The following is a 20,742-nucleotide window of genomic DNA, read 5'->3' on the forward strand; positions in this document are numbered from 1 at the left end:
CTGAGGATGGAGGTGGGGAAGCCGAGGGCTTGGGTGTCGGACGGGACAGCCTTGATGGAGACATCGATGAAGGGTTGGGGGTCGGATGCCCGCTTTTCCCAAGCATCGCAGAACTCATTGTAGACATGGTGCTGGAGTGTGATTGCATGGGCGCTGTGTGTGTCGGGATATCGCTGACGAAGCATAGGGAGTCAAAGATGGCGGTAACGTCATCCCCTGGTAGAGGTACGGTGAGGGTGCTGGCTGGTGTTGCTTGTGCAGTGACTGACGACAAACGTCTTCGTAGTTGTAAAGGATGCCACATTTGGTGCACTTGTGGTTGTAGGCTGTACATTTCTTAATACCGTCATGTCTGCCACGTCCGTGGCCTGGTTTGCCACAGTGACCGCAGAGCGAGGTTGCGGGTCCCGTAGTAGCAGGTAAGGTTCGCAGTCGCCCCCTCTCTTGGCGCCTGTAGGAGCTAGCGGCAGACACAGTTGTAGTGGTGCCGCCCTCAAGGAGGCGGCTAGCTGACCTCTTGCCACTCTCCTTCGCGTCGACGTACCAGAGTGCCTCCTCCAGCGACATGTCTTGTCTCGATTCACCGAGAATGTCCAAGCGGATCTCTTCATCCGCTAGTCCCCGGATGAGAGCGTCCCTAATCATAACGTTGCTGTAATCGACCTGTGTTTTGCAGGTACACTCAATCTTGAAGCTACATACTCCTGCCTGACCTCTGAGGTGGGCGGAGAAGGCCCGCACTGGCACGTCGCGGTCCTGGCGCATTTGTTGGAGTTGCATCCGTGAGACCATTATGTTTTCCTGACGGACGGCGAGTGTCTTCATGTTGCTGAGAATAGTCTGTTCATCACTGAAGGTCCGCGTGAGGTCTTTCCGAAGTGCCTCATCGCAACACTCAAGAATCTGGAAGACGATGTCTGAGCCTGTGAGATGTGTGGCTGACTTGTAGTCTGACCACCGTTGTTCAATATAGCAGGCCGTTTCACTTTCTCAGCCTTGGCATGCCCCTGGGGCAGGTGCAGGTGTGGGGGCTTGGTCGACTGGGTGAGCAGTCCTCCCATGCAGATTGATCAGGCTGAGCAGGCAGGTGCTGGGCAGGGGATAGTGGTTCTCATGACGGCCGAGAGAAGAATGACACTGTCAGCATATTTAAATAAGTATAAGTCTATTTGCTGAGTAAAGCAATGCTGACAGGATCTGAAATTAAAGAACAGGGCAACTTATAAGAAGCAAAAGTCATAGTTCTCAAATATGTACCCCTAAATAGGTATGGGATATAACGCTGTCCAAGTCATGACCGTTAAGAGAGTAGCTTGTTGCGAGTGATGTATTTTTATGCGTTATGTGCATACAGTAGCATTTGGAGACATTAAATTCCATTCGCCATTTAGATGCCCAGTTCTGTAATCTTTGTATGTCTTTATGTAGCTCTGTACTTTCAGTTAGTAAAGTCATCTCTCAGTAGACGACGCAGTCATTCTAACCCGGGAAGTTAAAGACTTTGGTAGATCATAAAGTGTAAGATGAATAACAGAGGGCCGACGACTATACTTTGTGGTATTCCGGATGTAACACAAGTGGGGGCGGATGAGGTACTTTGTCAAAAGCTTTGAAGAGAGATCAATCTGGCTTTTGAAGATGGAAAACCATGTTGTTCATCTAATAGGATATGATGATATTCAAGATACGACATTATAGACGATGTGACCTATGTTTACATTCAAACCGCCCACTGTTGACAAAACACTATATACGTCATGTTTCGCCGGGCACTGAGTTGCGTAGTCATAGTAGGATTGCGTACACTTTCTAGCTGGCTGCCAAAACACAAATGTTTTGCCCGGCGGTATGCGCGCGAATCATGTTATGGTTTTCGTGTGTGACGTCAGAGGTCACATCGTCTATATGACAGTGAATAATATGCTCGAGTTTTACAACAAATATATGTTAGTAATATGGGTCGGTAATTTGCCGGGTCACACGGTCGCCCTTTTTGAATACAGGTGTGAAATTTGCTCCACTCCAGTCGGTAGGGAGTGTTCCATCATCAAAGGATTTCTGGAAAAGTTTTTGAAGAATTTGTGCTATACTGTTGGAGTACTTCTTCAGTACTCATGCTGGAAAACCATCCGGAACGGAGGCTTTCTGGCTGTTAAGATTGTTGAGTAGTTTTGAGCAGATAAATCGAGGTTTTGGATGTTGCTGTGATCCTCCTTGGTGAAGACAGAGTTGAATTGCTGATTCAGCACTGTGGCTTTCTGTCTAGGTTCTGTAACTTATCCAGTTGGGGTAGAGAGAGTATTGATTCCCACGGCTGTCTGTCTAATTGATTTGATGTATCTCCAGAAAGGTTTGGGTTGTTAGAAGTGAGGCAGAAGTAACATGAAGTAACATGTGAGCTCAACAAGGTGTTAATAATGAATTGCTACTTTTAGAGCGATTGGTACGCAAGCGGTTTGCCAAGACTCAAAAAGAAAAACAAAAAGCAATTCAAACAATTTTCAGAAGGAGAGAAGGGACTAGCACCTTCTTGAGGTCTCAAAATCAGCCATCTAAAGGCACACAACTTCGTGACACAAGGGTTTTTTTCCTTTCATTATTATCTCGCAAGTTCGATGACCGATTGAGCTCAAATTTTCACAGGTTTTTTATTTTATGCATATGTTGAGATACACCAAGTGTGAAGGCTAGTTTTGACAATTACCAATAGTGTCCACTGCCTTTAAGTACGTTGGGAAATATATAACAATGTTATTTTTGGTGAACACAATCTATTGTCAAAAAGTTGTTTTTAAATTAGAATGTTATTGAGAGAGTAGTGCAAGATTTCCAGACAATTGCGATTAACAGTTGAATGAGTTTTAGCTGCATTATCGCTTATGCCTTTTGGATCGAAATTTAAACTTCAAGGCTGTATAAGAAAACACTGTACGTTGTGGACGTTTTGGTTACACTGCGATGTATAAGTGTCGAGTCAGGCGTTCAGGAAACAATGGCAATGTCAGATGTCCACTTATTTTAAGAGAGTTGGTCAATCCATAAATCCCCCACAAATATGCAAACATTATGCAATAAATTTCTTTAACAAATGTCAAGAGAATTATAATCAAAACGGTAAATCTCGAGTGATACAATAATCAAAAGGATGTAAATAAAGACAAGTTAAAATAAATATCAAAATGTCTCAGCGATTTAATTTTTGAGTTGTTACATACTTTTTGACAAAAGGTTTGCTCAAGATAACCAGTTGCAAGATATAAGACCGATGATGGAAACCGGACACAGATTATGGCGTGTGTAAGTACTTTTTTGTTTTTGCCAAACTGATCACTGTTTTTCAATTGACCAAGTTCACCCGGATGCGTTCCATTATGGTGATTGGTTCTGTTCGCCATTATACCCCTAACATTAATTACCCACATGTGGATACCACTACATAATGCTTGGTGCTCAGGTCACACTTACGTGCTAACGCACAATACAAAAGAAAAGCTACCTTTAAGTGATCTGCCTTTGTGCCTTATTGGAGGCGCTGATTGAGTCTGATATTGTCATTATGAAATTAATTAAATAATGGATTACGCCGCAGGTACAATAACCATCGTTTGCCTCAGGGGGCGCTTTTAGAGAGTGTGACGTCATATGTAGGAATATTTAGCAGCTTTGAAACCGGATAAGCGAACATTACTATACACATATTGACTGGCAATGAAGTAGTGTACGTCTATTTTTCCCGAGGGACTTTGAGTGACTAGAAGAGGGACCTATTTCCCACGTGACCGTGTTCCAGCTAACCAGTGGAACAAGCAAGATGTGTATTATAATGGCATTTATCAGCTGACACACGGACCTGTCACATGTCCGACGAAGTAACCATTTTCTTGCACTTTCCCGCAGATCTTTCGAAAATAACAAGATGGAAGTTATTCACAAGGATACATTTAGAAACTGCAAAGACCTACGTGAACTGTAAGATTTATTTTTGTTAATGCTGTGAACTTACAGATTGTATTGCAAGTTCATACTAACAGTCAACCTGCAGGTCACTGAATTTCATTTCGTTTTATCTGCAAACTACTCATCGTTTTTCGTGCGTGACCTCTGTGTGAATATTTAATTAGTCGAAAAGACTTCTGGAATTCGGTTATTTTCGGCCTTTTCTGGATAGTCTCAACCAAAATAATGTACAAGTAAATTGAAACGAAGAGCATTTAATATGTCGTTATGACCGGATCGTAGCTAGTCCAGTCAGGTTACAACGATTTACACCGGTAGTCCAAAACCCACGTTACGAAAAATCAACCATTAAGCAGCATGGTTTTCCTGCACGGTGATTGGCTGACGATGACATCATCCATTGATATGGCAGCTTGCTGTTTTTCATGGGTATGGTGCCCCGACCGCCAAGCCAGCGTTGGTCATTAGGGATCGGGTTTAGCTACGCGGTCCGCGTGAACGTAAATGTGGACGTCCGTAAATTGTGTCGTTAAAATCTCACGTTGGTAGCATTCGTGAAGTTACCATTTTTTCACGTCAGGTGCGTACGTGCGTGAGCATCATACGTGAGCATACAATAAGCCCAGAGTGGCGACGTCACCCAGAAACAACACAATATTTTGACGTTCACGTTCACGTATTCGCTCGCGTAACGTGCAGCTAAACCTCGCTAATAACAAAAGACCCTGTCTAGCGTGAGCTGACTCCCAGATTCAGCTCAATATAACGTTTTGTTTGCGGTACATGTTTTTTTACGATTCAATGTCCATTTAGTTTCGAATAATATAAGATCATTGCTCTGTATATTTGTTCATGCTGAAATGAAAAAACTGAAGAAAAAAACCCCAGTAAATTGTTCCACTTTTTACTAGAGTCGCAAGTGTGCAAAACTTTAAAAGGTAGCTTACCTCGTCATAGACAATGGACACCCCTTACCAATTTTAACTATTTGTTGTTTCTTCTTTTAAGGGTGCTTTCTTCAAACAAGCTATTTAACATTGAGCCTGGTGGTTTCACTGTAGCCGAACAAACCACCATGTAAGTCTGAAATGTAAAAAAAACAAAAACATAGTATAATCAAAAACTGCAACAAACAACAACTAGAAGTTGCAAACAACAACTAAAAGGTGTCTGTTGTTCTTTTATCCTAGATACGGGTATAATGTTTAGTAACAAACAATATTGTGCATACTTTGTAAGTCGCACTGAATTATTTACAATATGACTGGCAGCACTTCCTTAAACTCATAGTCAGTAATCGAACTATTGCAAGGCAAATGTTTTCCAATTATTCACTACACCTTGATTGTTATTAATTGACTGAAACATCTCTTGTTAGATTCAGTTAATTTCTTCTAACTAGCCAAAACGTTGGATTCGTATTGATATACGTTATTTTGAAGTGTTTTTTTTAGATGATTCGACATTCACACATTCTGTATTTTCTTCCTTTTGCAGAACGCTGAACAACAGTCCAGGTGTAAAACTGAGTCCCTCTATGTTTGGTGGCAGACCTTTAAAATCGATGTAATGCATATAATAAAATTATTTCTTAATAAATAAAACATGTACTAAATGTTTAGAACGAACCCCGAGATCGGAAATTCAGATTTTGTTCATAAATGTTTTCTTTTTTATTGTTGTTTAGTGACCAACTATGTTATGTTTCTAAAAATCATTCGCGTGTGATTTTGCGTTTAATATTAGTTCATCCAAACACAGGTTAGCCACTTAAAGGAACACATTGCCTTGGATCGGTCGAGTTGGTCTTTGAAAAGCGTTTGAAACCGTTTTTAAATAAATGCATATGGGTAGAAAGATGTTGTAAAAGTAGAATACAATGATCCACACAAACATGCCTCGAAATTGCACGGTTTTCCTTTTATCTCGTCGACTAACACGGTCGGCCATTTATGGGAGTCAAATTTTTGACTCCCATAAATGGCCGACCGTATTAGTTCGCACAGTAAAAGGAAAACCACGCAATTTCGAAGCAAACTTGTGTGGATCATTGTATTCTACTTTTAAAACATCTTTCCAACCATATGCATTCTATAAAAAAAACGGTTACAAACGCTTTTTATAGACCAACTCGTCCGATCCAAGGCAATGTGTTCCTTTAATATAGTGGAACAAATAGCCTTTCTGTTGTAATACATTTTGTTTTAGTGCTCTCTACAATTATAGTAAATTAAAGTTTGCAATGTTTGCCCCCCTCCCCAACATTTTTTGTTACACTAATTTAAAATGTTACCATAAACTCACATCCTTATTTTTTATAATAATTGTAAGGTAAACAATCTGCCACAATGTACGCACGACATGTGGCCCGAAGGTTATAAATGGGTAGAGGGATTGTTGAATTGTGTTGGTAGTGCAGGGGACTTCAAGTTAATAAAACACACGGACTCACTTATTGACCTATGACCAGATCCCAATGCCAAGCTCCTGACTTGGATTCGAATCAGGGTCAACAGAGGAGAATTTTAGAAACATTATTGATTAAACTTGAATACCTTTCATTAAACAGTAGTTTTCTCATTAGTATTTACTGATGTAAATCTTAACATTTTTTCCAGAGAGTTCCTTGACAATCAATTGACAAGTATAGAGAGCTACACACTTGGAGGCTTTCAATATGCTATGTGAGTGGTTTAGTACTTTAGTACAGTGTTGGAGTTAAAGGCGGTGGACACTATTGTTAATTACTCAAAATAATTATTAGCATAAAACCTTACTTGGTAACGAGTAATGGGAGAGTATGGTATAAAACATTGTGAGAAACGGCTCCCTCTGAAGTGACGTAGTTTTCACGAAGAAGTAATTTTCGACGAGTTTGAATTCGAGACCTCAAGTTTAGAAATTGATGTCTCGAAATCAAGCATATGAAAGCACACAACTTCGTGAAATAATTTCATTATTATCTCGCAACTTCGACGACCGATTGAGCTCAAATTTCCACAGGTTGGTTATTTTATGTGAATGTTGAGATACACCTCGTGAGAAGACGGGTCTTTGACAAATACCAATAGTGTCCACTGTCTTTAAGGGAGTAAAAACGAATGGTGAAGTAGTCCCAAACTTACGAACGGTCAGCCCATTTCGACTCTGCAAAGAACTTATAATCAGGTTGAACACAAACAAACTAACAATAGCTCATCTGGTATGTTGTTAACTAGTGTGCCTTGGTTTCAAGCCACAAAAAGGCCTTGTCGTAGCTATGCTTACGCCAGTCTGAACATCTGACGCAAACTTCTAGGCTCGTGAATAACGCCAGAGACCATGGCCTCCAGGCGGCGTGTTGCTTCACCTTTGACCTACATTCATTTCACATAGACTATACCATTGGTATCTCACCATTTTGCGCGTACGATAACCATTCCCCCTTTGACACAGTGCCGGCGCTGATTTTCTGCGCTAGATGGTGTAAGCGAAGCATGCCTAGTAACTTCAAAGGTACTTTATTTTATTGTATTTTGTTGGTAACTTGGAGTAAACCGTAACTTGGAGTAAACCGTGTGCTCGGGCTCAGGCTCAGGCTACAATTCCCCGACAGCAAACGAGGACTTCACTGCTTTCGTCAACTGCGATTTCCTGATTGTGGTGGAAAGCATAACTAAAATCTGTTTGTTTTACGCATTAATCGATCAATTGCAGGAGGCTGTTCAGTAACTCTTTACAGGAACTTCCACACGGACTGTTTGCAGACAATAAGACAGAATCAGAACGAAGTGTAATAACTATGTGAGTATTGTGTTTTGGTTCTCCGAAAATGGTTTTAGGAAAGTCTTTCTGTTAACTTTTATACCGTATTTTGATTCCGCTTTGTTTTCTTGTATTTTTTCTAATCAAAGTAACTCAAACTTTGTACACGTTTCGTTCTTTTTTAGGAAGGAATTTTTTTAAGGCTAAAATTGAATTGAACGTTGGCAAATACTTAGACGTAATACCAAAATTGTACACCGAGAACCCACATTAAAATGATTTCACCATTAAGCAAGTTACGTCAAAACTGATCGTATGAAGATACCTTTACAGCGGTTTTCACTAGTCCTGGAAACCGTACTAACCCCATGGAGTTTTTTCATAACATCATTATCAAAGGATCATTTCTCAATAACCATGAATTACGTAATGACTGATCATAATGCGAGAGCCCTCTACCGTTTAAAGCAGTCCAATTGGTGTGTGTGTCACGGGATCCGTTCAAAATTAAAGCAGAGGTGGCTGTTGATTTACAAAGAAACTATGATAATGATCCTTTGCAGTGTTGTTATCGAATGGCATGACGGTGATGAGGAACCCCCAATATTGAGTTCATTTATTCGGGCTGTGTAATTAAACAAAACAGTAGCAATAATATTTTTGCAGACAAGATAATCACTGGAGAGTAAAACGTGTTACTTTTTGTTTATACAACGGAAAACGAAAAAAAGAATAGACCGGATGGCTTGGTTTATGAGGCAATTGATCGTCTGTTTTATTGGTTTTTCATGTTTGTTGCGTGCGTGATTGAAACATACATACATATTGGGCATTTGTATAGCGCCACCACGTCAAGAGCGCAGCGCATTTAGATAGGGTACAGAGAATGTTTGATACACTTCTTAGATGTACGAAGAGAGTCAGATTTCGTGATTGAGGTGGAGAGTGCATTCCATGTGTGTGGAGCAAAATGAGAGTGTGCGCAGTCTACCCGCAGTACACTCAATCAATCAATCAATCAACATTTATTTCCATACAAACACAATATACAAATACAAACAATAGGATGTTACAAGACTAAAAACTGTATGGAGGCATGGCCCATTAAAGCAAAGCTTGTAAGCTGGGATGCCTTTACAAAACAAAGGAAGGTAATAAGACCATTTAAATTATAAAACAATGCGTATAGTAACAACAATAACATCAAAACGAGACGGATAAACGAAACGCAAAAACAAAACACCCAACAAGACAAACAAACACCTCAAACTAACACCTCAAACAAAACCAAACAAACAAACAAACAAACAAACAATATAATTACCATAAGACGGCCACGACGATAGAACTAAACCAAAATAATGACAGAATCACAACTATGTTACATACTGGGAGACAATGTGTTTTTTGAAGGATTCTTTGAATCGACCAACAGAGGACTGCGAGCGAATTCGCCTATCAATTGAATTCCAGAGGCGGGGCCCATGATAGCGAAGAGTGTTCATTGTGTAAGAAGTACGTTCAAAAGGGATATAGAGATTGTTACAGGAGCGTGTGTTATAAAGGTGCGTGTTGCTGACAGAAGGAAAGTAATTGGAGAAAGTGTGGGGCAGAAGATTTTTTGTGTATTTGAACATGAAAATGGCTGTTTGAAGTTTGTTGATATCCGTGAGTGTGAGTGTGTTCAAGTTAGCAAACAAGGGCGCGGTATGGTCACGACGATGAGACATAGAAGCGATACGGATAGCCCTTTTTTGGATTAAGAACAGAGAATGAAGTTTGCTAGTGCTTGAATGAGCCCAAACAATATTGCAATAGTTAAGATAAGGAAGAATAAGAGTGTTGTAGAGAGAAAGTAATGTGTGTGTGGGAAGAAAGGAACGAAGCTTAGACAAAACGCCTGTGTTGCGAGAAACAATTTTCGAAACAGAGGATATGTGATCTTTCCAGGTCAGCTTATCATCAATTAAAACTCCTAAAAACTTTGTCGAGTGAACCTGTTCGATTGGAGTTTCATTAATACTGATGGTGAAGTTGTCGTTAGCGTTGCGAGTCCTGCTGAAAAACATGTATTTGGTCTTGCTCGAATTGAGTGACAGCTTATTAGATCTAAACCAAGACGAGGCCAGACTTAGTTCCCTGTTGATGATATTGCTTAAAGAAGATATATTAGAGTGAGAAAAAAGGATAGTGGTATCATCAGCAAATAGAATAAAAGACAAGACGGATGAGCAATGATAAAGATCATTTACATACAAAAGGAACAGTAACGGTCCAAGAATGGAGCCTTGTGGAACACCGCAGTCAATTGTCTTTAGAGGGGAATCACAGTTTTTGAAAACTGTATATTGTTTCCTGTCAGACAGATAATTAGCGAACCATTGGTTAGCCACACCACGCACTCCATAGTGATCTAATTTGGAGAGAAGAATGCTATGGTCAATGGTGTCAAAAGCTTTGGAAAGGTCTATAAAGACACCAATAGTAAACATTTTCTCAGTGAAAGAGTTGTTAAGATGATCAACAAGTTTAATTAGCGCCATATCTGTCGAGAATTTGCTACGAAAACCAAATTGAAGATCATAAAGAAGATGAAAGTCAGAAAGGAATTTAAAGAGTCGTTTGTAGACAAGTTTTTCAAGAATTTTAGAGAAACAAGGAAGAACTGAAATAGGGCGGTAGTTCCGCAAGTCATGGCGATCACCACTTTTAAAGATAGGAGTGACTCTAGCAATTTTGAGCTGAGAAGGCACCGAGCCACACAGAAAGGACAGATTGAAAATATGGGCAAGAGGCCAAGAGATAAAAGAAATTACAGATTTCACCACAGTTGAACTAATTCCATCAAAGCCACAGCTTACACCATTGTTGAGTTGTTTGCACACCTCATTGATTTCAAAGCGATTCGTTGGTACAAGAAAGAAAGAATGATTGTTTGAGGTTGTCAGGTAATCAGAGAACAATGCCTGTGTAGGTGAGATTTTGCTGGAAAGTGAAGAGCCAATGTTGGTGAAGTAAGTGTTGAAAGAATTAGCAACATCACAGGGGCCGGAAAAAGTCTGCTGTCCGTCAGTAACTTCCTCTGGGATATCAACCTTTCTATTTTTGCCAAGAATGTCACTGATTTCACGCCAGGTGTTTTTAATGTTGTTTTTATTGGCATCCAATTTGCGAGCATAATGCGTTCTTTTTGCTACTCGGATAATTGTCGTAAGTCGATTTCTGAAGCATTTGAAGTTATGCTCATTGGTTGTAGATGGATTGCGTAAGAACCGCTTGTAGAGTTTATTTTTGTGGTTGATAGAAGTAATAATAGCTTGAGAAATCCAGGGCTGTTTTTGTTTAACTTTGACTGCAGATTTCAAAACAAGAGGAAAGTGGTGATTGTAGAGATCTGTAAAAGTAGAAAGAAAGGAATTGTAGGCAAGATCCACAGCAGACGAGTGGAAAACACCAGTCCAATCAGTACATTCAAGGTCTGACCGAAACGCATTTAGCGTGAAGCTATTTATTGGCCTAGTAGTGTATGTTTTATCAGGTGACTGCTCTTGATGAAAACAAAAAGGAGTAGTTTGAAAAAGAGGAAGATGGTCAGAGATATCGGTATAAAGGATACCGGCAGATATTTGATGTGTATCATTGTTTGTAAGAATATTATCAATTAGCGTGGCTGTGCGAGAGGTAATGCGAGTAGGCTTGTTTATCAGTGGGCAAAAACCATACGCAGAAATCATATTTACAAAGTCCTCTGTTGGCTGATGAATGGAACAATTGATAAGATTCAGGTTAAAATCTCCCATTATATAACACAGCTTTTTCTCATTGGCAATAACACTGAGACAAGAATCAAGAGATGTCTGAAAAGTATCAAAGGAAGTACCAGGTGCCCTATAAATATTACCAACAATAATGTTACATGAGTCACTCCTGGCAATTTCAACAAAAACACATTCAAAATCATCACAGGTTAACATGAGATCATCTCGAGTATGGTAAGCCAATGAGTCACTGATAAACATGGCCACTCCTCCTCCAATCTTATTGGACCGAGAAGAGTGAACAAGCTGATAGTTCTTCATTTGAATGTATGGAGGAAGAGCGTCTTTGAACCATGTTTCAGTAAACCCGTAAATAGAGAAAGAATGAGTGAGAGAGCAAAGATAATCTTGAATATCATGAAAGTGTTTACAAAGACTCCTAGCATTCATATAATAGATAGAAAAGTGACCTGTGGAATTTGTCATTAAATTATTAAAGTCATTACTTTCAAAATAAGAACAACTATTGGTGGATGAAGTGTCGTCGAGGCTAAACAAATCTGAAACATTACAATCATGAGACATACAGAAAAGCACACAAACGAACTGGTAATACACAAATTTAGAAAGAAAACAAAATCGTAATACTTAATTACTTGATTTAAGCATCAACAACAAAAAAACAACTAATACACTTCAAAGGAAATCAAAACGGAATGGCAAAACTCATTAATAATTGCGTGAAAAGAACTGACGGTGGAAGTACATAGCTCACTCGTTTCCTTTGTGATTTATCTGCGCTGATAAGCATCGTTTTTCAAGCGTGACCTCGATTTGAATATTAATTAGTCCAAAGGGCTTCTGAAGTTGAGTCTTTTTCGGCCTTATCTGAAAATTATTGACAGAAATAATGTAGCAGTACATTGAAATAAAGAGCATATCTGTCGTTTTGTATGAAGCTGACTTAGAAAGTTTGATTGAGTTAGGTTCCATGAGGCGAGTAGTGTCGGATGCTGGGCGTAGACTTGGGCGGCCAGGCCGATGGAGAGACAGGCATGAGGATAAATAGCCAGGAGCTATTTTACAACTTGAGTGACACTTTTAACTGCTTTTAACTGCTTCGTAAGGTTTAACTGTGATGTACATGGGATTTGTCACAGGTGGAAACTATGGAGTTCTAATTAAAAAAATAATTATGACAGTACGTTTTTAAAGGCTTTGTAATTACTCAAAATAATTTCTTAGCACAAAAACTTACTTGGTAACTAGCAATGGAGAGCTGTTGATAGTATACAACATTGTGAGAAACGGCTGCCTCTGAAGAAACGTATAGTTTTCGAGAAAGAAGTATTTTCCCACGAACTTGATTTCGAGACCTCAGATTTAGAACTTGAGGTCTGGAAATCAAGCATCTGAAAGCACACAACTAATTATATATGGAAAGGGTATTTTTCATTCCATTATTATCTCGCAACTTCGAAGACCAGTTAAGTTCGAATTTTCACGGATTTGTTGTTTTGTGCATATTTTGAGATACACCAAGTGAGAAGAATCGCTGGTCTTGAAAATACGCCTCTCTTAATATTTATGCATGAGGTACGTCACAATGCATGAGGTACGTCACAACGTTTTGGTTGGCAAATTGCATAGATATAGAATATTAATAAATACCTTGGACGGTTTCAAGTCTCTGATTGGTCAAAACCCGGTCACATGTGGGAGTGTTAACGGTGGTATAAAGACCGGCTTTGGAAAATAGCAAATAAGTGGCCACTAAATCAGCATACATTGTGTAAACCTTGCGCGTTGCACTGTATCGCACCCTTATTTATATCCCTGTTAGTTTCATTGCAACTTCGCGCACTTCGCGTACGCGCGCTGAAAATGTATCAATTTTGAATGCGCGCGTTTTAATTCACAAGGAACAGCTATCGTCCAATCATTTGCCTCCTTTGACCCCAGTGAAGGCCCTGAACAGATCATTATTTCAAAGAGTCACTGGTCGTAAAGCTCAGTAATGTGATTAACGCACGAAAGAGATGGGAACCATCAAAAGCTCGAATATAGCCCCTGAACCTGTCTGGAAGTGCCGCCGAGAGAAAAGTTAAAAAATTTGGAAAATTTTAGCCGTTTAATTCGCTAAAAAAGGTATTTATTAATGGTGGCTGGCGCTGTTAACGGACCTCGCCTCCGGTTCGGTCCGTTAACAGCGCCAGCCACCAACCCGGTCATTACCACGCAGTGAAGACCGGGTACTCGCACTGTTATTCCCTAAATAATACCTAGATCGGCCGCGCGTACATATAATATGCGCCATAAACCGTACACAAACGATCTCTATTTTTTCATGGACGCGCTAAAAGGTCACGTGCTGGTGGCAACGCGCAGAAAATGAACATGGGAGATGGACGCGCTAAAAGTCACGTGCTGGTAGAAAATACACATTGGAGATAGGCTAATGGCTGCCCCCATGCCAGAACCCGCGTATGTACGCGCGGCCGATCTAATTATTTAATTCTATATCTATGGCAAATTGAGGGAACATCGCGCTGTTTTGTACACGCCGGTAATGAGTGTGTCACGCAGACGCGATTGCGCGCCTGCTTAGTGCACAACTCCATGGCAATTGCCAACCAACAGGGTCTGTACGCATGCGTGAATGTAATTAGCATATTTCATGGAAGGGTCCATTACCAATAGTGTCCAGTGTCTTTAAGTTAATTATATGTTTTTGCACTTTATAGAATTTGTTCTTTAACCTTCTGTTTTTTTTCCCTCGCTTTGTACAACACTATATAAAAATGCTTAACAAAATTTGATTATGTATTTACAGTGATCTGTCTAAAAATCAAATTCGCAAGGTTTCTCCGTCAACTTTCAAAGGTGTAAAAGAATGCTTTCTTTTGTAAGTAAACACATGTTTGTTTATGTACATAAATCCATCTCAAAAGCTGACAGAGTAATATCAGAACAATGCGGCAGTTAATTCGTTTCCCTAATATTATCTGTTAATATAAATTTTGGGGAGTAGTGTCGAAACTTGGGTGAAAGTTCAGAGTGACATGGTGGGTGCAAACTTTTGTTCTGAGGGCCTGTTTCTTGAACGAGGTATTATATATAGCAACACTATGGTCATGCATCACACGCGCATCACCTCGAACATACAATGAGCTGCTACGATGTATCCACTGCTCCCCTTCTTTGGATGCTTAGATCGAGGCGTTGAAATCTCATAAAACTTTAAACAATAAACTACATGCTTAAGGCTGGTTCGCGAAGTAGTGGCATAGACCCCGCGAATGGCGACGGACGTGAAAACTATAACGCATAGGGGGTACGGCAAGTTACATTAAATTGCGAATTGCAATTTAGGATTTGCCGCAAATCACTGTGTGTTGCCGTTAATTGTCGCTGACGAATCCGCTAGCGACCGCTGACGGCAACAAAAATTAGTCGGGTCCGTCGGCAAACTTTTGAACATGGTGAAAATTTTAAACATGTTATGACGGCAAAAAGTTTCGTTGTGATTCCGTTCAGATTGCGTTGGAGCACGCAACCCTTTAATTTCCTTGATGCAGACGGCCGCAATTATCAGTCGCTTGACAATTCTCTATTTATTTTCAAAAATTGGAAAATATTATTTCATTTCAATGTCCTGATCAAGTAACCTATCAACGATGCTGAACGACTGCCGTAACTGGTCCCATTTTTCAATTTATTATTTTTAGTATTTTAGCTGTAAACAAGCTGAATGACGAGTCACTACCGAAGGATTTATTGGTCAACTTGACAGTAAATATGTTGATGTAAGTAGTCAGAATTAGTAGTGAGGTGGATTAAGGAAAAGATCGTGACACGGCGGACAAAAGCACCATTTTTTCACCAAAGTATCAGTTTGACCCACAGATTTAAAAAAAGTCATGCTCCAAAAAATCTGAGAATGGCATCACCTTGATGTACGTCATTATGACGTCATAACCTCTTTTTATGTAATAAAGCATAGGCAAATACCATGCGATGGGATTTCTACTTGCCAAAATTATGTTTCTAAAGGTCAAGCAATTCAATTAGGGTGGTGTTAGTTTGAACAAAAATAATATCCTTCATGGTGAGTATAGTGATGTAATTATGACGTCATCATCATCAACACTACACAAATAACACAAAGTTTGAAAACAAAATTAATGTCGTGTGGCTTCGCCAAAATGCTAATCTGTTTGAGTTCATATGGTATAATTACCGTGGCACTGATCTATAAGATACCGTGATGTCATTATGATATAAACAATATACTATCAACCAAAACAAAACACATTAACACAATGAAACACAATGATTCTTACCGGATTAGGTTATAGGGTAGATTAATTATGTTGAATAGCGCATATGGAGAACTTCAAAGGAAATGTTGCAAAAAAGTCTCACGGAGAGTCAAAAATGAAACTTGTTGTATTAATAGTAGTAGGCATCCGTCAATCTTTGAGAACCACGGAGTTGTGCCGTTGGAATTTGATGTTGGCTAGGGAATAGCGTATGGTGTGGCTGTAGAGTCCAATGCGGGAATGACAGTCTCTGCCGCAGTAACTGCAGGTGAAAGATGAAGCTGCTCTAACTGCTTGAGGCTGGGCCTTCCTCGGAGTCATCCCTCATCTGCCCGTTGCGACAGGTATTCCTCGAACTGGGAAATACCTCTCTGCACCTCCTGCTTCCGGGCGCATCGGTCTGCAGTGGCTGCTTCCCAGGTGGTTGTATTGGTGGCAAGTAACTTGGGGTCACACTTGGAAGTGTCTTTGTAGCGCAGCTTGGGTCTACGGAACAGCCTCTTCCCTGATGCCAGCTCTCCGTACAGGAGGTGTTTTTGGGATACGTCCGTCCTCCACTTGGTGACATGTCCCAGTCAAGACATTATACTTGAGGAGGGTAAACATGGAGACTTGCTGCTCTATCAAGCAATGTGTTATTGGTATGTGGTCTCTCCAGGAGATGCAGAGGATGCGCCTCAGGCGTTGCATGTGGGAGGCGTCGAGTCTATGCTCTTGACGGGAGCCTATGGGTACGGGGCTCACTGCCGTAGAGGAGCGTTTTCACCAAAACGAGCCTTCTAAGCCTGGACTTTGGTATGCTCTGAAAGCTTTTTGTTACATCATTACTCTCTTTGTAAGCGTGGAAAGTGTTGTGGCAGCCTTTCCTATACGCCTGTTGAGTTCTACTTATACGAGCGAGAGTTTGTCGGAGATGGTTGAGACATGATACACAAACTCATGGACAGCCTCAAGCTCATGGTTGGTGATGCTGGTAGACAGTGGTTCATCAACATCCTGGCCCCTTACCTGCGATTTTGTAAGACTGATGGTAAGTCCAAAGTCTTTGCAAGCCGCAGAACATCGATCCATGAGCTGCTGCAGGTCATCTGGTGTGTGTGTGTAGTGATGGCTGTGTCGTCTGCATACAGGAAATCTCTAAGGCATCTCGTTCGAACTCTGGACTTTGCTCCGAGTCTTGAGAGGTCGAAGAGGATTCCATCCGACCTCGTTCGAAGATAGCTGCCCTCTGTGGCTGATCTAAGAGCATGCTTGGGTAGAACAGAGAAGAAAATGCCAAAAGGGTTGGAGCCAGACACAGCCCTACTTTACACTGTTGCAGAGGTCGAAGGGTTCAGATGTTGAGCCACTGAAACTATGAAACCCGTAAAGTTCTCCTGAAAGAAGACTTAACGATGCGAAGCAGAGCAGGAGGGCAACCAATCTTGGAGAATAGTCCTTGGTGAGGTCTATACGGCGATGTAGGGTGACTTTCCCTACTCCCTACCTTTTTCTTGCAAATGTCTGATGGAGAATATCATGTCAATGGTCGACAGTTTGGCTTGAAACCACACTGAGACTCTTGGTAGACTCTTTCACAAAGAATTCAAAGTCTCTTTAGGACAACTCAAGCAAAGAGTTTCCCCACAATGCTAAGAAGAGAGATGATGCGATAGTTGTTGCAATCACTCCCGTCACCTTGTTTTTGAAGAGAGTGAAAATGTTGGCGTCTCTCATGTCTTGTGGCACTGTACCTTCTCTGCAGCACTGGCAAAATATATCATGCAGATACTTGATGTGGATTCGTTTTACGCACTTGAGGACTTCGGGGATGCCATCTTTTCCTGAAGCTTTTCCCGGGGAGAGTGGATCAGCGCTTTGCCAAGTTCTTCTAGTTTTGGTTCACTGTCCATCCAGTTCGTTCATGATACACACGCAGTCTTTGTTGTTCAGAACTTCTGTGTTGACATTGTTCTCTCTGAAGTACAGCTCTGAGTAGTGCTCCACCAATCGATCCATCTGTTTCACAGGGTTCTTTAGGACCTTACCGGTAACTGACTTCAGAGGAGCGGTCATCTTCAGGTGGCCTACTTTATTCCCTCGTACATACCTCTTACATTTCCTGTGGCAGCAGAGGTCTGGATCTGAGAGCAGAGTTGGGCACAGTAGTCAATGGCGCATCGCCTTGAGGTTTGCTTGACTCGGTTTCACGTGGTCCGTGGTGCATGCAAGTTTCTCACAGAAGGTGAGTGTTTGTATGCAGATAGAGCGCGTCTCTTATTTTCTATGCGAGTTGATATCTCCTCAGCATGAGGAGATACCAAACGGGTGGCTTGATTAGCCTCTTGCCGAACCAATGGCATTGTACACAGCATCCCTGAGGATTTCCCATCTTCCGCTGACATCGGAATTGGGTACTCTTGGCAAAACATCTTTTTGGACCTGGACAAACGCGTCCACTATCTCAAGGTTGTGAGTCTTGTTCGTGTCAATGCGAGGCTGCCCTGCCTTCTTGGATCTATGAACTCTCCTTGGTTGAAGCTTTACTTTGCTGCACACAAGGGAGTGGTCTGTACTCTGTATCACAGTCTGCACTTTGGTAGCTGCGGGTTACCTCTCGTGAGCACAAGGTCAAGTTGGTGCCAATGCTTTGATCTAGGGTGTCTCCAGGATACCTTGTGTTGGGGCTTTGTGTTGAAGAAAATGTTTGATGCAGAGATTGTTGTGCAGCAGACGTTGACCGTTTTCATTCATAACTTTCCGATGTGAGGAAGACCAGGATTTTGATCGGCACCAACTCTGGCGTTGAGATCTTCGAGGATGAAGATTGGATCTTGCTCTGGGACTTCGCTGATAATGGAGCTTAGATCGTTGTACAATTTGTCCTTAGGTTCCGACCAGTTAACTAGAACATGTTCCGGTTTCAAACCTAAATCAGTGAGTGACACAAATCCTGATACCATTCGTTTAACACCACCAGACGCAATTCAGATACAAGGTGTTTATACTTGTGTGTTTTTTATCTCCAAAACAAATCCGTGGTTTGGTCATCGTAGGACATTTTCGACACCAGTTGGCCCCCAAAACAGTTTACAAAGTTGTATATGGTAATTGCATTGTCTCAAACTGAAACAAAACCATTTCAATCCAAAATCAAATTTTAATTTCAAATGTTACTAACGTTGGTTTGCTAGCCATCAGAACCATAAGCTGAAAATGAAACATAATAACATATTTTCATACAAACCACTGATTTGTCCTTAGTGATGATGACGTATTTTATACCATTATATGCTAAAGAAATACAAATTTAATACACAATCATAAAATTGTTTGTTTCAGCGAAACAAGAACGTTGCCATTCGATTCCTTGGCCTCTGATACATATAATTCGCAACTAAAATCAGTTGCATCGGCATTACATAACTAAAGTTATGCTGTTTTAAGGAAATGACTGCCATTTTCAATATATTACGTTATAATAAGGTCAAGGTCATTGCAATTTTTTGAGCATCAACATAGTCACCATAAAGGATATTAATTTGTTACAAACTAATACCACCCTCATTAAATTCCTTGGCCTCAGAAACATAATTTTAGCATGTAGAAATCCAACCATTGTATTTGCGTTTGCTTTACTACATTATAATTAAAGACGTAGTGACGTCATAATGACGTAATTCAAGGTAATCCCATGCTCAGATTTTTTGGAGCATGACTTTTTTGAAATCTACGGGTCAAACTGATACTTTCGTAAAAATTTGGTGCTTTTGTCCGCCGTGTCACGATCTTCGTGTTTTTTGTCCTTAATCCACCTCACTATAGGCAAATGTATTGACATTTTAAAATGACGTTACAGAATTGGTAAGAAAACGAAATCGTGAAGAACACAGATTTACATCAAACTTACACAGCCTAATGGTGATAATAGTAGAAAACATCCCTTGAAATATATCTGCCTGAAATGTTACATTGATGAGAAATAAATAATTTAATTTCGCGTTTGGAGTTCATCGCTTAGTGAGCGTTTTTATTCATTTTCTTTTCATCAATGTCATGCAAATTGTGTTATCATTTTTTTACTGTTTTTTCGTGATCCAGATGGCCGATTGATCACAAACTTCTACAGGTTTGTCAGTTTATGTAAATGGTGGATTGCACAAAGTGCTTTACACTGCCTGCAATGTTTTGTTAGCGAAACAAATTATGTAATGTTCCTTTTAACAGAGGGGAATTCCAGCTGCCAAGCACCAATTGCTCTAAAATTGGTCACAAAGTTCAAATTCGGCAAATGAGCAGCCAATTTAATTTTCATGCGTTTGAATTAAAGCTATTTTGCCTCTCCGATTTTTACTGCGTTTCAACTTCAGAATTCGGTCATTCAATTTCGTTTTGAGGCATTCAAGTTACTAGCACACTCATTCTTTTTCATGACGCACAATCATCATTCAATTTAGCAAAGCTAGTTCGACTAGAGATTTTGCTGATTTAATCATTTTCAATTTCGTAAAGAGGCAATCAATTTCGCTCACCGAGGATTAAAATAAGTACGACTAAAGAAATACAAATAAACAGATAAACTGTACAAGGCAACTGTTTCGTACCTTCAACTGTTTCGTACCTTGGGCCCCATAAGGATTCTTTTCTTCTTTATTTTTTGGGAGACCTTCAATTGTTAACTGACCAAGACCTGACCTTTGAATGTGGATGAATGATTTTTTTTATTATTTGTTTTTATTATAAATGTTTTTCCAGTTGTTGGTTTTTGTAAATATTCACCAACCATCTGTTGGCGGGCCAGACATCTTGGCATATAATGTTCAAGAGTGCCAACAAATTAACCGCATGCCTTTAACATTCGTATAAGGAAACAACAAGTTAACCAAGCGTTTTTAAGACTGCACAAATATAAGAATTGACTGCCTCAACATGAAATTGAATGACTAAACACACGCCTCAAAACACTCCTGCGAATTTGAATG

General features: G+C 40.3%; 1 protein-coding gene across 6 annotated transcripts in view; it reads left to right on the plus strand.

Annotated features, from left to right (window-relative positions):
• LOC139952172 (uncharacterized) overlaps positions 1–20,742 on the plus strand; it is a 76,111-nt gene that overhangs the window by 33,098 nt on the left and 22,271 nt on the right. For all 6 annotated transcript variants that reach the window (XM_071951194.1, XM_071951192.1, XM_071951191.1 and 3 more), the window contains 8 exons: positions 3,229–3,297; positions 3,898–3,969; positions 4,966–5,034; positions 5,455–5,523; positions 6,576–6,641; positions 7,654–7,740; positions 14,293–14,364; positions 15,188–15,265. In XM_071951194.1, coding sequence (XP_071807295.1) covers positions 3,229–3,297; positions 3,898–3,969; positions 4,966–5,034; positions 5,455–5,523; positions 6,576–6,641; positions 7,654–7,740; positions 14,293–14,364; positions 15,188–15,265 — 582 coding nt within the window. The remainder of the gene's footprint in view (positions 1–3,228; positions 3,298–3,897; positions 3,970–4,965; positions 5,035–5,454; positions 5,524–6,575; positions 6,642–7,653; positions 7,741–14,292; positions 14,365–15,187; positions 15,266–20,742) is intronic.

This window comes from Asterias amurensis, chromosome 20 (assembly GCF_032118995.1).
Source record: "Asterias amurensis chromosome 20, ASM3211899v1".
NCBI lineage: Eukaryota > Metazoa > Echinodermata > Asteroidea > Forcipulatida > Asteriidae > Asterias > Asterias amurensis.